Here is a 15,720-nt window from a genome sequence, read left to right as displayed (position 1 = left end):
GGAGTCCCTCGGCCTGGAGCCCGTGAGTGCTTTTCCCCGGAGGCTGTCTACTCTGTCCCTCTGGATGCCAACCCCATTTTGACATGATGGGTTAGCCTGGGTTCATGGCGACCCTCCCCTCTTCCCAGAACCCTGAATGGAGCAAAATAGAAGGGTTTCTTCAGCCCCCTCTTCCAGAAGGCACCATCCAGGCTGGCCGGGAAGGCCCCCGGAAAACACAAAACTCCGCTTCCACTTAGGGAACTGTTCACCCTACAGACCTTGCTGGGCTCTCCTCACCTCGGCAGGAACCCAACAGAAAGAAAAAGAAGATTTTGATAACCGGAACCAGGAGACCCACCTGGCAATGCTGATCCTGAGCCATTCTTGGAAAAGGCCTTAAAGAACTGGAAGCAAACACACAGGCAAGAGTCAGTAACACACGGAGCTAAGACCCCCACACAGGGGCCAGAGGGATCGGTGTCTGAGACCCGCTGCTCACTAAAGAGGCTGACTTCGGGCAAATGACTTAACTTTTTTGAGCCTCAGTTCTCTCGTCTATAAGGAGAACAGAGAGGTATCTGCTCCTGGAGCTGGACGCTGATTCCTGTCCCCACCGTCTGCGCATCCGATCCCCACCCCCATGGCTCTGACGCACCCGGGACACGCAGGAGCAGCCTACAGACTCCACGAGTGACGGACGGTCTCTCCAACTTGAAACGAATGAATGAAAACACTCATTGCATGACTGAGTGGATGAGGCTGACTTAACTGACGAAACAAAGTCACTTCATACGTCCCCCAGGGAGCGTCAGCTGCCCTCTGAGGCAATCTGTCCACCACCACCAGCGGCTGGTGTCTGTCCACGGAGAACTCCCAGCCTGGCTCGGCAGACTCCCCGTGGAGGGAGGGGTCTCCAGGTCAGGTCCTGCTGAAGGGGGGGCCTGAGCCCCTGCAGACACAAGTCCTGTTACAGACAAGTCAACTGAACTCATCACTTTGTCCCCTTTTCCCATTTACAGGACACTCCAGGCTCAGTCTGTCACCTCCTTGGGCAAGAGGACAGAGAGAACAAAGACAACTTGTCAGAATCTGGGCTTCTGCCTAAGTGAAAAGACTGCTGCCAGAGCTCTGGCCTGTGCTCTCGCGGGCTCAGGAGGGAGTACAGTTCAGTGGTCCTGACAGACAGACAGACAGCCACCTAAGTGTCTGGCAGAGAGCCTGCGGGCCTGGAAGAAGACTCTTCCTGAGATCTTCTGGGGCCACCTGTAGCTTCCTCGGACATCTGCTGCAATGGCCTGGCCATCCTTCTGGACTTCTCCCAAGCTGGTGGTTGAGTGCAGGCCCCGGGGTCTACCGGACCTGGGTACCAGACCTGGCTCTGCCATACCCCTGCAGCGTGACCTTGGGCAATCCCATCTCATGTTTAAGACAGGGATGGCGCCATCACCTCAAGGAACTGCTGTGAAGACTCAAAGATGATACGTCTCCAGTGCTTGTAGCTCATGCATACAGTAGGGGATCAATACATGTTACCTGCAGGGTGATTATCACCCCCTTCCCTTGTTCCACCTTCTAAACGCTAGGAAACTCTGATCAGGGGCACCTGGGTGGCTCAGTGGGTTAAAGTGTCTGCTTTCCGCTCAGGTCATGATCCCAGGGTCCTGGGATTAAGCTGCCCCCGCATCAGGCTCTCTGCTCAGCAGGGAGCCTGCTTCCCTTCCTCTCTCTCTGCCTGCCTCTCTGCCTACTTGTGATCTCTGTCAAATAAATAAATACAATCTTTAAAAAAAAAGCAACACTGTATTTATTTAGTCATTTGTAGGCAGGACACGAAAATCTGGACATTACCTGCCCACCTTCCCGTGTCTTGCCACCTGCAACCTTCTCCTGTCCCCTGGCCCTTACCCGGCTCCTAAGTCCTGCTGTTTTATCCTCTTTTCTTAGACCATCAATATAAACTTTTATTCTGGGTGGAAACCACCCGCTGATACGTACCACGTATATTTATAATAATATCCTTTGCAGTCACTGAACACATTTTGAGTGAGATTATACGTTACCCTAACACTTGTAAAAACGCTCCCAAGTTCCCTGAGCGGTGGGACTTGAGGGCGGACCCGCACAGCTAAGCTGTTGTTTTCAGCAGCGCGGTCACTTTTCTTCGGCCACCACAGCCTCCCCCGGATCTGAGCAGGTGCACACTGCAAGGGGGGTGGCCTTACCTCCATCAAAAGGCAGCCTGCTGGCCCCTGGCTGAGTGTTCTGAGGGCCTGGCTTGTGGGGGATCGGGCAGGAGCCCCAGCAGACTGACCCAGGGGAATGCAGGGACTCAGAGACACCGTCCTTGAAGTGCAGGGTCACGGGAAGTCCTCCCGAGTCCTTCCACGTCCCCCTGGGCTGTCACACACACGGCCTTCCCTCCTGCTCTCAGAAGCCTCCCATCTGCCTTCCAGAGTGACGACAGCCCTGGAGCTCTGGCTCCCACTTCATGTTCTGAGGAACTTTTTCCTGTCCATTAACCTCTCTTTCCCCTTTCTGCGAGCAACTTCCCTAGGCCCGCAAGTAGATTCTGATCCTTTTAATCTAATTTCTTTTAAAAAAAGGAAAAAAAGAAAAAAAAGGGACAGGAAGGGCAGGCAGATGGGAATCGAGAGACGCCCTCCTCCTGCTCCAGTTACGGCATGTCCCGATTCCCTGGGCTGACAGATTTCTCGAAGCAGTGTCTGCTCTGCCTCTCCAACTGCCCCTCTCTGACCCCACTGTCCCCCCCACCCACTCGCTTTCTCTGCCGGGTCTCAGGGTGGCACTACCTGCCCTCCCCACATGGCCGGGGTCTGCCATGTTTGGTACCACATATGCCGATGTGCTCCTTCTTGGCCTTCCTGTGCCACCTCCCTTGATTCATCCGGCACTGACCAGGCCTGCTTGGCCACCTTCCCGGCCTTCCCCTAGCCCTGTCCTAGCCGCTCCCCCGACTCCGACTCCTTTCCTGTCTACTGCCCCCATGATCTCTTGCCCCAGTCTCTCCTACTCCCACGTATCAGCTTGACACTCTTCTCTGGGAAGTACTGTCACAAATGTGTGTGTTTGTGTGTGTGTGTGTTTGTCCATGTTTTTGAATGAGGGAGCAAGTAAATGAGTGAACAAACAAGCCTACTGTATGTCTTCCTTGCCAACATCATGCACTTGGTCTAAATGACTTGCCATCTGAACCCTTTGTCTCAAGTCTTCACCTGTCCTAGACTTGCTTCCTCCTGGTGCCCTCCACACGGGTACCAGCCCCCCGACCAAGACCAAGTCATCCCTCCCCCAACCTGTTTCTCCATCTGTGTTCCTTGTCTCACCCCATGTCCTCCCCGTTAACCAGACCAGCATCTTCTCCCCCGCAACCTCCATCTGCCAGTCAGAGGACAAGGTCTATGAATTTGACCTTGTGATTCTTCAGCAGTGCTCTGGGCCGGCTGCCTTGTCCGGACCAGGGCTTACCACCTATTTCCTAGACTAATGCAACAGTCCCTACCAGTCTGTGAGCTCAGACATGTTCATCTGCTCTGTCTTTTCATTCTCCAACTGCTCCTCATTGCATTTTGCTTAGTGGCACTGTTCTAGTCTGATCGTGTCCCTCCTCCTCAAATCTCTTCCACGACTCCCCATTACTAGTGAATAATGTCCAAACTCACTGTGCGCAAAGCCTTCCAGGATCTGACCCAAACTCTGAAACTTACCTTCTACTGCCCTTCTTTCCTACACTTCGGCTATGATGGGCCTGGAACCTGAACTTTCTTTCTTTTTTTTTTTTTTTTAAGATTTTATTTATTTATTTGACAGAGAGAAAGAGATCACAAGTAGGCAGAGAAACAGGTAGAGAGAGACGGAGAAGCAGGCTCCCTGCCAAGCATAGAGTCTGACGCAGGGCTCAATCCCAGGACCCGGTGATCATGACCTGAGCTGAAGGCAGAGGCTTAACCCACTGAGCCACCCAGGTGCCCCGAACCTGAACTTTCTTGAGGACAAGACCACACTTCGGCATCTCGGCAAGCCCCACAGTGTCTAGGACACGGAAGTACTCAGAAGACATCTGTTCAGTCCAACAGAGAACCTCTCGGTCCTTTGATCACCATAGATGCTCATGTGAAAATCGTATTAAAATCTAGTCAGGGCACATTTTTGTCCTCCTATTAAAAGGCATCCTTCTTAAGTCAGCTGGTGGAGGCGTGTGCCTCCCCGGGGAAGCCGCCACCACTCCTTGGGAACAGGTGGTTAAGATGTCAGCAGCGAGTCTTCTTTTTCCCAGGAGCGGCTGGCACCAGGACCCTTTCCCTCCAACACCTGCGTCTGCTCTCCCCAGCACTGCTGCTGCTGGAAGGCCTCCACGGCTCCCCAAAGGCACGAGGTGGGTCTTACCAAACTGTCAAAAATCAACACCAATATCAAGAAGCACCTGCCTTTCCAGGAGTCAAGGCTGAACGGGCAGCGCGCTTCCCAACAGCGACCATCGAGGACACGAGGCCCAGCTTTTAAAACAAGTTCCAAGGAAAACGACCCCATCTCCGAACAGCTTACAGTGAGCCCGGGAGGACGCACACGCCTAACCATTCCTACGCTGGAGACTGACTGTGGAGGAGGCTGGAGAACAGCAGGGGGCTGGGGGCCCATCTCCTTCCTCCAGAGAGAGGCAGGAGTCACCCCCTCTGACCCCTCCCCCATCACAAGAGCCACGTAAGGTAACAGCCGAGACTCTGTACCCCCAAAGACATCTACCGCATACGGATCCCTCACCGCCTGCCGGCCCCCGCAAGGACTCACTCAACTCACTCAGCAGCTGCTGATGGACAGACAGACGGACGGTCTAAATGCAGCGCCCACAGAGGAGCTACTGGGAGCTCCACTGAGTGACTTAGGGAGGAGACAGGACAGCGGGAAGGAAGCCGAGTACCATTAACTGAACTCCAGGTAATACCACACGGCGTCTCCTCCCTCTCGCGCGTAAGACCTCACTTCACACTTGGCCACAATGCTAATAGGTATAGATACTATCATCCCACTTTTTACAGACGAAGGAAACTGAGGCCTGTCGCCGAGGCACTGTTCAACACTCTGAGTCACATCTAGTACATACAGAAGCTGTGGGGCCAGAATTTGAACCCACATCAATTACCTAAGGATCTTGCAAAGGGGAAACTTCTGTCCTCTCCCACCCCAGTGCTGATGCTTTCTGCAATCTTAATCCTGGCTGGGCCTTTGGCTACAAGGGGTCCTGACGGATGACCCCCTGAGGGCGCTCCTGTGGCCCACGGCAAGGCCCCTCCCCCAGAGTTCCAGCCTCTAGGTTCCCTAAGTGCCAGCTGGAACCTGCTGCCACCTAGTCCCTCCCTCCCTCCCTCCCTCCCCCACACCTTTGTTTTCTTCCAGCTGAGCTCAGCTCTGGTCTGAAGGGCCCCTGACACAGCAGGCCCTGCCAGGGCCGGGTGTTTGCTAAACAGGCTGGGCTAGTGGAAGCTCACTGCCTGCAAATGGTGACAAGGGGCAGGAGGCGGAGGAAAGGGACAATGACACATGTACCTGGGGGTGGCCCAGACTCATGTGTGGGTCTGTCTCCATGATACCAGCAACACCCTCTCTTCCCCTGTTCAGTGTGTGTCCTCATCTACGAGTTCTCACAGCCTTTATGCATAGGATCGAAGACCCGCCCAGTCCCAGGGGCGCAGCAGACAGGGCCACAGGGCTCTCTCTCCAGCCCACTGGCAGCCAGGCTGACCTGGAGGGTCTGCAGTGCTTCTCAGGGAGTCCAGCCATGATGCCCACAGGCATGCCAGACTCTCTGGGGATCTGCAATCTGTTTGAGCGGCCTTTTGCAAACATTAGAAGCAACCTAAACTGTAGCATCAATTTAGTGAATTGCTAGTATTTTTTCAAAAAAATTAATTTAAAAAATATATGGAATAGAAAATAGCAGCGTGTACTGCATTTAGAAAGAATATCGGGCGCCTGGGTGGCTCAGTGGTTAAAGCCTCTGCCTTCAGCTCAGGTCATGATCCCGGGATCCTGGGATCGAGCCCCACATCGGGCTCTCTGCTCAGCCAGGAGCCTGCTTCCCTTTTTATTTCTCTGCCTGCCTCTGCCTACTTGTGATCTCTGTCTGTCAAATAAATAAATAAAATCTTAAAAAAAAAAAAAGAATGAATATCGTTTTATGAAACTTTCGAGCTGGCGATCACACACAAACCAACTTCTGGATCTCTCTGTGAAGTGTACGTATCTTACTCGGTCACGCCTTAGAGCAGAGACCCAGCGGGATCTAGAAGCACTTGGCCCCTGAGGTAGAGGCCAGAGGACAGGGCACTGAGGGCCTCTCCCGGCTGAAACTGAACTGCCAGGCCCAGCCAAGCACTGCCCGTGTGGAGGCTGGGGAAGGTCAAGACGACCGGCTCCGGGGCCTCCCAGCTCCCCTCCCACAGCCAGCTGGGCGGGGCAGGACATGATTAATCATACGAGGCATTCGGGCAGCGTGTGCTGCGTGACTTGGGTAGGCGCCGGGAACTTGGGGACCTCCCTCACACCCACCGAGCCCCAGCCTCTCCCAGGTCCTCACCAAGCCTCGGGTGCCACAGAACCTGCCTGCTCCCGCCAGATGTCCTCACCCGGCCCTGGCACCAATGCCCGTCCCATTCCCAGGGGGCTGGACCCCCAGGGCCAATCTTCGCTGAGAGAAGCAGCAGCCTGTGCATGAGGACTCTTCCAGATGCACTGGTTTTCCCACAACTTTTCACACAGGGCTGCTCACCCTGGTTCAGCCAAAGCAACAGAGATCCTCGTCCACCCCCGGAGAGTAATTTGGAATATTTTCAGTTACATGTTTTGGGACGAGGATATGGCAAAGCAATTGCCCTGCCAGGGAGGTCTTTGACTTGAAAGAGATGACTGATAAGCCATCTCTCTCCTGGGACCTCTAAGTGATATGGCAGGACCTGTTTGCCAGACCAGCCTGGTCTCGGCTAAACCTGGGGCCTAGGACTGGCCCCAAGTGGTAACAAGAACGTTGGACGGAGCCCTCTCAGCCTGTGGGGATCTCGAACCCAGCAGGATTTCACTGGGCATGAGGAACAGAAAGGTCACATGGAGTTCAAGCTGGACATTCCTGCTGGAGCCTGGCTTTCCAGAAAAATTCTCTTGGAGTAACTAGGCTGAGATCCGGCTCATGGTTCTGCTTGGAACTTGAGGACCCTGAGCTCAGATATCTTGTTCAGGGGACAATAGTTGGCAATCTTAGCTTTCAGAGGCCTTTCCGGATTATTCTTAGTGGTTATAGAAGAAATGCTTTTCTAGATGCCATTCTGGTAGGCTAATTACAGCTGGAGGTAGGGAGAGAGGTTCTGATTCTTTAATGTGGAAGCAAACTAACTGCATTACAGCTGGGCCTGAGCCCTTGGAAGGGCACCGAGTGTGTAACTGCACAGCCTTGCCCTTCTCGGCTTCCCAGAGCCTTGGAAGTTGTTCAGATGGTAATTAAGCTGTCGATGCCCCACAGTGGGCAGGTTGTCGGGCAAGGCCTCACTGGAGAGCTCATGCTACTTTCAGCCAGAGCCGGCGTGACAGAGCCCTCATGTGCTGGGCGTGATGGCTCCCATGACGGGGATCCCTGCTGCCTGAGGCGCTGGCATCTGACCACGGGGTGAGGCTACCCTGACAGGTCACTTCTGAGCTACTTGGATTCAAGGCACTTGCCTGACGAGGAGGAAGCTTGCTGGTATTTTCTGGAAGATCATCAGACCTCCTGAATCTGATCTTGACTGTGAGCGGGTCAGAGCCCGAACTGGGGTTTATAGGCTGAGAGCAGGCCTCTAAGGCTGGGAGTCAGGAGGGAGAAGAGTTGGAAAGAGGCGCTTGGAAGCTGCGGGATCTCACCAGCCCAGGCGATAACCACCTCACAGCTCAAATCAGAGTACCTGAAAGCAGCCCATCATAACTACCCTCCCCTGCCACAGCCCCTTCCTTTTTTAAAGGGCAGAACTTGCCAGACCCAACGAACCTCCCAATTCATACCCCTGTCTGCCTCTGTGGCAGGGGTCTCATCAAGCACGGGGACAGTGCTCCAGCGGCTGTGACCGAAGCTGATCAAGCCCAGAAGCATGGGACGACCCCATGGAGCTCCGGGGGGGGCATGGGACAGCCGGCCACACACTCCTCCAGCAGCACGCCTGCTCCCCGCCCCCGTCACGCACCCTCACGGTCGGGAAGCCGGGGATGTTGAAGTCTCTGCAGATGGCACTGTTGGTCTCATCAGCACAGTCCAGGGCAGCGAGATTCAGGGCGGGTCTCCAGTCTGAAAGGAAAAGAAGAACAATGAGGTCAGTAAGAGGGGCCGGCACCTCTGCCTGCTCCCCGCCCCGTGCCGCACTCCAGCCACACCAATGCCCAGAGCACCTGCCCCTGGGGCTCGCCCGAGGAAGGTCATTCCTTCCTCAGGAACGCTGAGATGGTCTGGTCATCCCACACTCAGTCCGTGCTTAGGACGTGGCTAAGTAGCACAGGGCGGGCTCTCCTGGGACGGCATCTGTGTTTCTCCATTATTCTGGGGGCGGGGGGCGAGGGGCACAGAGGCTGCAGGGGCTGAAGAAAGATGTGAGATGAGCTTGAACCCCCGGGGACCCCTGACATGGCCTCTGTCCCTGCTGCCCTCTAGAGAGCATCAGTTCCAGAAGGGGGAAGGGTTGCAACTCCGAGTGGATGCTCGGGAAGGTACTGGCAGTCAGCCCCGCTTGCCCAGGTGGCACACAGGTGCCAGAGAGGGAGGCAGGGAGCCCAAGGGAGGGAGGGAAAGGCACCTGGAAGCAAGGGACCACCGGGAAAGGAGCCCTGAGGCCAGAGTCTGGAAGGAGACAGATGAAAGGCTCCCTGAGCTGCCTGGGCACTCCGCTCCTGCAGTAGGCTCCAGGCTGCTGGCCTCCCTCCACTGAAACTCGCTGGCAGAGGAAATAAAGGCACCATTCTGGGCCATGGCCCAAGATCTGTGAAACAGAAAACCAACTTCTCTACCAGGCAGGCCCCCTGAGCCTGGGTCAGGGGCCCCTCGGGCACCTACTGAAGTTCCCTGTTACAGCAAGCCTGCTTCAGCTGGAAGGCAAGCTCCACACACACCGTGGGGTGGTAACGGCCCGGGACCAACATGTGGCTCAGGGCTCTAACTGGGTACGGACATGGGGTAGGCCAGCCCTGGGGACCAAGGGGAGAGACTGACTGCAAGCTTGTCACTTAGCTGACAGGGGGTCTGCCTGGGTGAGCGACGTGTTCAGGGCCCTGTTCCAGCCACCTCCATGGTTACAAGCCTGTCCGTCCCTAAATGCCTCTTCATTGTTGCATCCCTGCCCGGCCTCCCGACAATGCACTCCACATGAGGTGACCTCTGACCACATGACACAGTCGACCCAGGCCAGGGCCCAGCTCCCAGCAGCTCCAGTGCCAGAACGGGGTCTCCCAGCTCTGCCCCAGCCTAACGGGTCCAGGCAAGGGCTAAAGGCACACGAGAAGAGTTGCCTAGGTATAGGGTTTTGTCCTGGATCACAGGCAAGAGCACCCCAGGCCGCCCTTTTGTGGCTTCTTCCCTGCTCAAGGGAGGCCCAGGTCACCCACTACAGCCATCTGACACGCTCTAGACTTGACTCTGTCTGTCCTGCATCTCGGGCTCTGGTCACCTTGTGCAGGGAGACCCTCAGGAGAGATCTGGCACCTCTCAAAAGAGTAAGTCGATCAGACAAAAGGGTGGAAGGGGCACAATTTCTTGTCCTTCTACCAGCAAGGGCCGCCGGCAGGGGTCTCACAAAGCCACTTGGCTAGATGACCAAGGACTGAAGGCCTCAGCTGCTCCTGTCCTCTCCGAGAATGCAGGCCACCATCCCTGGGGCCAGAGTCTGCCCCCTGCCATTGGGGCACGAAGGCTGAAGGGACGGGGAGGGGAGAGAACAGGGAGCTAGCACTCAGGGGGTATCTACAGCATGCCCTAGATGATCTCTCTCCATTACTGCCCCTGGATGGGGGGGTGCACCCTCCCCCCGACTCTACAAAAAGCACTGAAGCCTCCAAGTTTTCCAAGGGCCCGAGACTCAAACCTACTTCTCTCCCTCACCCCCTCGCCCGTGGCAGGATATTACCCTTCTATTTTTGCTCTTTGATCACAACCTACCCCATGCAAGAGACAATGGTAAAAAAACTGCTGTCCTAAAGCGACATGGGACTCTAACTCAAGCACCCAGTCACTGTCAGCGACTCGGCTCGTAGATGCCGTTATCACACGTATGGAGAGTTGGCGAAGAGTTCGTTGTGCCTACCTTATCTCATTCGGTGTGCAATGACCCTCCAGGGAGAGACAGAAGCTATTCTCTCCAGACCTGCTTTCCTCCCCTGTGAAAGAACTACCCGAGAACCATGCCCGAGGTGCACTGCATCAGTGGTGAATCTGGGATCTGAACCTCTGGTCTCAAGAGGGCCCAAGACAGAACAGCAGAGCTACTCTGCCGGCTTCCCAACCAGGAAAGCCAGGGAGGGTGGGGCGGAGTGGGGCATTCCTAGTTGGGACCAGGGGAAGGGATGCCTGGGAATATTAGCCCCTTGCTTCCAGGTGGCTCTTTGACTCCTTATCTTTCTTTATACCTTGATTCCCTGTCCCTCTGTGAAATGGAACCGGTGCCTTTGCTTACCTGCCCCAGGTACTGTGGCAGGTGGGGGGAGTAGGCTGGGGCCAGTCAGGTGCTGAGAGTCCTGGCTAAGAAATGTTCCTCAGGAATATCAATGTCAATACCTTGATAAGCCATAGTGACAATGAACAGCTGGTTTGCTACTCATCACCATGGGCCTGACCATTCATTCTAGTCCTGGTACACGGAACGGAGAGCTCCGTTCTCTGGGCAGTCCACCAGTAATGCAGAGCTGCAAGTAAGTAAAGTGCGCTGCTGTCTGCAGGGAACAGAACTGGGCAAGGGAGGCTTTCTCAGGTGTCCGGTGACTTATACATCACCACCTGCAGGCTTAACACCTAACATGAGCAGTATCAGCCCAGCCCTACTCTTGGGGAGAAAAAAGTCTCCTGGTGCAATTACCGCCCTGGCAAAGTAATTTCTCTATTACTCTATTAACAGCAGAGTAAATGAGCACATGGAGAGGGGAAGGGTGGGGACATCTATGGTCTCTGGGTGGCAAGTGAGGAGACGCCCTGTAGTGGGGGGGGGGTGTCATGGGCTCCTTCTGGAGTCAGAGGCAGTATCCCTGCCCCCACTCACCACTCCAAGAAGGGGCGTGGACCCAGAGTCACATGACTTGCTTATAGCCAGAAATGGCCACCATGAGCTCCACATGTCTCCTTCCTGTGCCTCATGGGTCCAACAAAGACCAGGATAGATGGTCTCTCCTGTCCTTTGCAACTCGAACAAACATCCATAAGTCCTCCGCATGTTAAGCAAGCTCCTATTAAGACAGAGGCCAGATCCACCCAAACCAGCAAGAACTAGTCAAGTGGTGAGAACCAGACCTCCATCCAAGTCTCCAGGAGTCCTCCCGACAGGGAGTAAGTCAGTCCCTGCCGTCACCACAGCATCCCTTCCTCCCGGCTGCAGACTTCTGGGCAGTGAGGTCATGGGATAGACAAAATGCCTTCCCTGGCGTTCACACCTGGCTGACACCCCAGGGCCGAGTCCAGGAGAGCCACAGCACAAGCAGCAGGCTTGGTCACTACATTCTCATTAGGACTCCTGTGAGGGTCATACTTTGGCCTGCCTAAGTGTCCGTTGGGCTCCTACCCTGTGCCAGGCTCCACACTAAGGCATTCACAGGCGTACAAGAGGGGTGGCCTACACCGTGGAAAAGAAAAGAAGGCAAACCACCACTGTTCAGTGTTATCCCAAACATCCACACCTTATAAATGCCGTCTCCGCGGCTTGGCAGAGGGCACTTTCCTAGCCCGGAGGACTCCTCCTCCTTCACCCACCTCTCCACCTGCCTAGGTTCTAGAGCCAAGGAAACGGGCTCAAGAACCTCCTCCAGCATCTGTACAATCTCGGGCGGGTTACTCACCTGTTAAAAACAACAGCAAAAAACCCCCACCGATTGCACAGGTATTTTTTCATAAAGTGTATATCTATGCGCACTAGTGGCCTGCAAAGGCCCATACGCAAGTGGATAAGGCAAGTGTGTAATAAATAACTGCTTGAATGAAGGCCTGGTGACAGATTAGCCCTCTGTGACTCTACCCTGCCCTGAGCTCCGACCAGAAATGGCTGAGCCACTCCTTTGGCCTTTCCCGAACGTGGCTTCTCCCTGCTGCCAATTCTCAATTCTCCCGCTGTGTGTAGCTCATTTCCCAAACTGCAATGTAAACAGTGTTCTGCACACAGAGGTCACTCAACAAATATTTATGGATTGATTAGCCAGTGAAGAGTAATGAAGATTAAGACGAACACAATCAATTTCCCAAACATACGGTGACACAAGAAGAGCTGTCCTGGAATAGAAAGGGATGACCAGATCTTTAGAAGCCCCCGCTCTGGCCATCGGGACAACGGCCCCAGAGAAGCCGTCCCATAAGTCACTGAATAAAGGGGCCCTAGACAGTCAAGATGAAATGCGAGGCCAGCCGGGCAGGGTTGCAAAATGTTTCTCCCAACCGTGACCTTCCACACTCTCACTGTTCCTACCCCAGACGCTCTTACCATTGGCAGAAGGCGGGGGGCACACTCCAATAGGCCCCAGATGGTGTTCAAGCCCTGCGCTGGCCCACAACCATTTTCTCAAAGAAACTCAGTAATACAGAGATGATGTGAGAACAACCCTCCTTCCCAGCAGGGCCTCACCCTTGGATTGGAGTGGGGGAAGCCTCTATAATTGCAGGCTGATACCAGATTCAGCCGCTCCCCACCCCCACCCCAGTGCCAACGCAATCTTGTTAAGGCCGTCCCTGTGGCTCCTGGGAGACCTCCAGTTTCCTACTTTCCACTGACTGTGGTTCATCTCTACAGACTTTGGTGCTTCCATTGTCTTTCCTGGAGACTGAATTTCGATTTGCATTTTTTAGGAGAAGACTGTCGCTCCAGGCCCTAGGGCAAGACCCCTTTTGGAAGTGGCAACCCTCACCCAGGAGTAAGCTGGGTCAGTGTCTAGCTATGCAATTCACTGGAAACTCTGGGTTGCAAGAGGTCACACACATGAGTCAGCTGGAAGCTAACCTTCCCTCCAGCATTCTTAAGATAGAAGAGTCTTCTAGATTAAGTTCATCTACAGCCATTAGAGACCTCTCATAGCCTCAAGGTGGAAACTGATCTGGGGATTTTTGTGATTTTCAGGCCCACACGGTCCCCTGAACACCTAATGTTCCCTCAGGTGTTCCAGGTCCATGTTCAACACTCTTCCTCCCCCTTACCCTGCCCTGCCCAGATGTGTCGGTATCACTGAAACAGTGTGAAGAGCGGCTGAGACACGGCACACTGAGGTGATGGGACCAGAGAGGCATGCAGACATGTCCACATGTACACTAGAGATAAAATGGTTCATCGCTTTTGTTAAAAATAACTTTCCAGGACCACATGGCTAACAGATGTATACATCTTTCCATCTGGCTCCTTCAGTAACCATTATGTGAGCTGCTTGGGGGACACGGGAGCCTAATTTTGAAAACCAACATCTACAAGTGCACTATTCTACCATGAATGCTTGAGCTGATTAAGAAATACCAGGGGTGCCTGGCTGGCTCAGATGGCAAAGGTCATGATCAGCTTAGGTCACGATCCCCGGGTTCTGGGATGGAGTTCCATGTTGGGCTCCTCGCTCAGCAGGTAGTCTGCTTGTCCCTCTCCCTCTGACCTTGCCCCAGCTTGTGCTCTCACTCTCTCTCAAATGAATTGTTTAAAAAAGAAAATCTTAAAAAAAAAAAAAAAAAAGGAAATACCAACAGAGTAGCAAGGAAACAGCAGTTCCAGTTCTCTCTCTAGAAAGAGACCTATTCCCTAAGACCCCCACAGTCCTCATTCAATGATCATTTTCGGTTGTGGAGCCAAGCTAGGGCCCTAGAGAGCACCACAATCAGGAAGTAGCTTCATTCAGAGGCAGCAAATCAGAAACAAATCACCACCACCACACCCACCAAACACCCACTATCTGGGCTAGGCAACTGTGTGACACCACAGAGATCCTCAAATTCTGGAAAGGAAACTCGGAGATAATGCATGTCACGTACTTACCCAGAAAGGCATCAGATGTACAGGAAGCACTTGTACATATTTACTACTGTTATGACCATATTTTTTCAGTTCTAAAGGTTTTTGTCGTTGTTGTTTTAATTTACCATTTCTGTAATAGCGTACACTTTCAAATCTCTACACATTTAGTGGTCTTGTTATCTCTCTACCCCTCAGGCTGTTAGTAAATGAGTGGTATGTCTCACAATTGAGGGCTTAGAATCCAGGACGTGGGGTGCTACGGGTCAGGCCAGTGAACAGGAACACAGAGCAAGGGCAAACACACACCAAAAGGCTGCCTTCAGTCAGGCCTCTGGGTTCACGGGTTACCACAGAAGGGTCTGAGACGATGCGTGGCCAAGGGGAAGAGAGAAGATGTGGCCCAAAAGCTAACGAGCTGCAGGCAGCAGGTCGAGAGAGGCCTAGAACCCATACAAGAACACTGTCTCCAGAGTAAAGCTGGGAAAAAACGTCTATGGAGCAGCTGGGTCGACCAGCCAAGGGGTTGGCAGAGGGAATGTCAGTTCCTTTTCTCCCCAGCACTGATCCCACAGCAGCCGGGGAATTCGGCAGGAAGCGACGCGGGTCCCCAAGCGAGAGGAAGGGGACTGCCACAGGCGACAGCAGAGGAGGCTGTAAGGTGTCAGCAGAGCTAGAGGAACAAAGGAGAGGCCAGCGCAGGGATGGGGGCACCAAGCCGGCTGAGGACCCACAGGAAGTCAGAGCAGGTGTGAGGGTCCGGGCTGCTGGGAGTGGGGAGCAGCTCCGGGCACCCGCCAAGGGGAAAGAGACTGCGAGGCGCGGGAGCCAAAAATGGAGGTGAGGGCTGGAAACCGCGGGGGAAGTGCGAGGGCCAGAGAGGAAGAGATGGGCGGAGGCCCGGGGCCGGAGGCGGCGGGCCGGATGGGAGAGACCCTCGGCTGGGCAGGTGGAGGGGGTCGCCCAGGGTGGGGGGCGCGAGGAGATTCCCCCCCCCCCCAGCGGCCCGCCCCTCACCTTTGACGTCGTTGGCCAGCGCCTTCCACGTCGGGGCGAAGGCGATGCAGTGGCCGCACCAGGAGGCGAAGAACTCCACGGCCCAGGCGCTGCGGGAGCCCAGCACGGCGCCGCGCACGGTGTCCGCCTGCAGCAGCGTCAGCGGGTCAGAGGACGAGTAGAGCGCGGAGCGCGGGGCCGCGCCGGCGCCGGCCACCGCCAGCAGCAGCAGCAGCAGCAGCGACAGCCGCGACGGCGGCGGCCCGGAGCGGCAGCCGCACCAGCCCATCCTGCGGCGCGGCGCCCACCACTGCGCACCAGCTTCGCACGAGTGGGCGCCGGGCCGCTCCGCCGCTCCTCCGGCGTCCGTCGGGGGGAGGAGCCTCGGGGCCCCGCCCCCTCCGCGGCCCGGCGCCGCCCCCTTCCCCGCCCCGCGATCCGCGGCGGCCGCGGAGCTCGGCTAGTGGGTTCCCGCCTCCGGCCTCAGCGGGCGGGGAGCGCAGCCGGGGCCCGGGAGCCCCCACCCCCAAGCGAGCGGGGCGTT

The 15,720-nt window shown here is 55.3% G+C and overlaps 1 protein-coding gene across 1 annotated transcript in view; it reads right to left on the bottom strand.

Annotated features, from left to right (window-relative positions):
* Nucleotides 1-15,480, bottom strand: part of QSOX1 (quiescin sulfhydryl oxidase 1) — a 33,862-nt gene extending 18,382 nt beyond the window's left edge. The window contains exons 1-3 of the mRNA XM_044267218.1: nucleotides 15,198-15,480; nucleotides 8,205-8,305; nucleotides 341-386 (exon numbers count right to left, since the gene is read on the bottom strand). Of these exons, the coding sequence (XP_044123153.1) occupies nucleotides 341-386; nucleotides 8,205-8,305; nucleotides 15,198-15,465 (415 nt within the window). The 5' untranslated portion in view covers nucleotides 15,466-15,480. The remainder of the gene's footprint in view (nucleotides 1-340; nucleotides 387-8,204; nucleotides 8,306-15,197) is intronic.
* Between the last annotated feature and the right edge of the window lie 240 nt (nucleotides 15,481-15,720).

Source organism: Neovison vison, chromosome 10 (genome assembly GCF_020171115.1).
Source record: "Neovison vison isolate M4711 chromosome 10, ASM_NN_V1, whole genome shotgun sequence".
Lineage (NCBI taxonomy): Eukaryota > Metazoa > Chordata > Mammalia > Carnivora > Mustelidae > Neogale > Neogale vison.
This window is presented reverse-complemented; position numbering and strand designations above follow the sequence as displayed.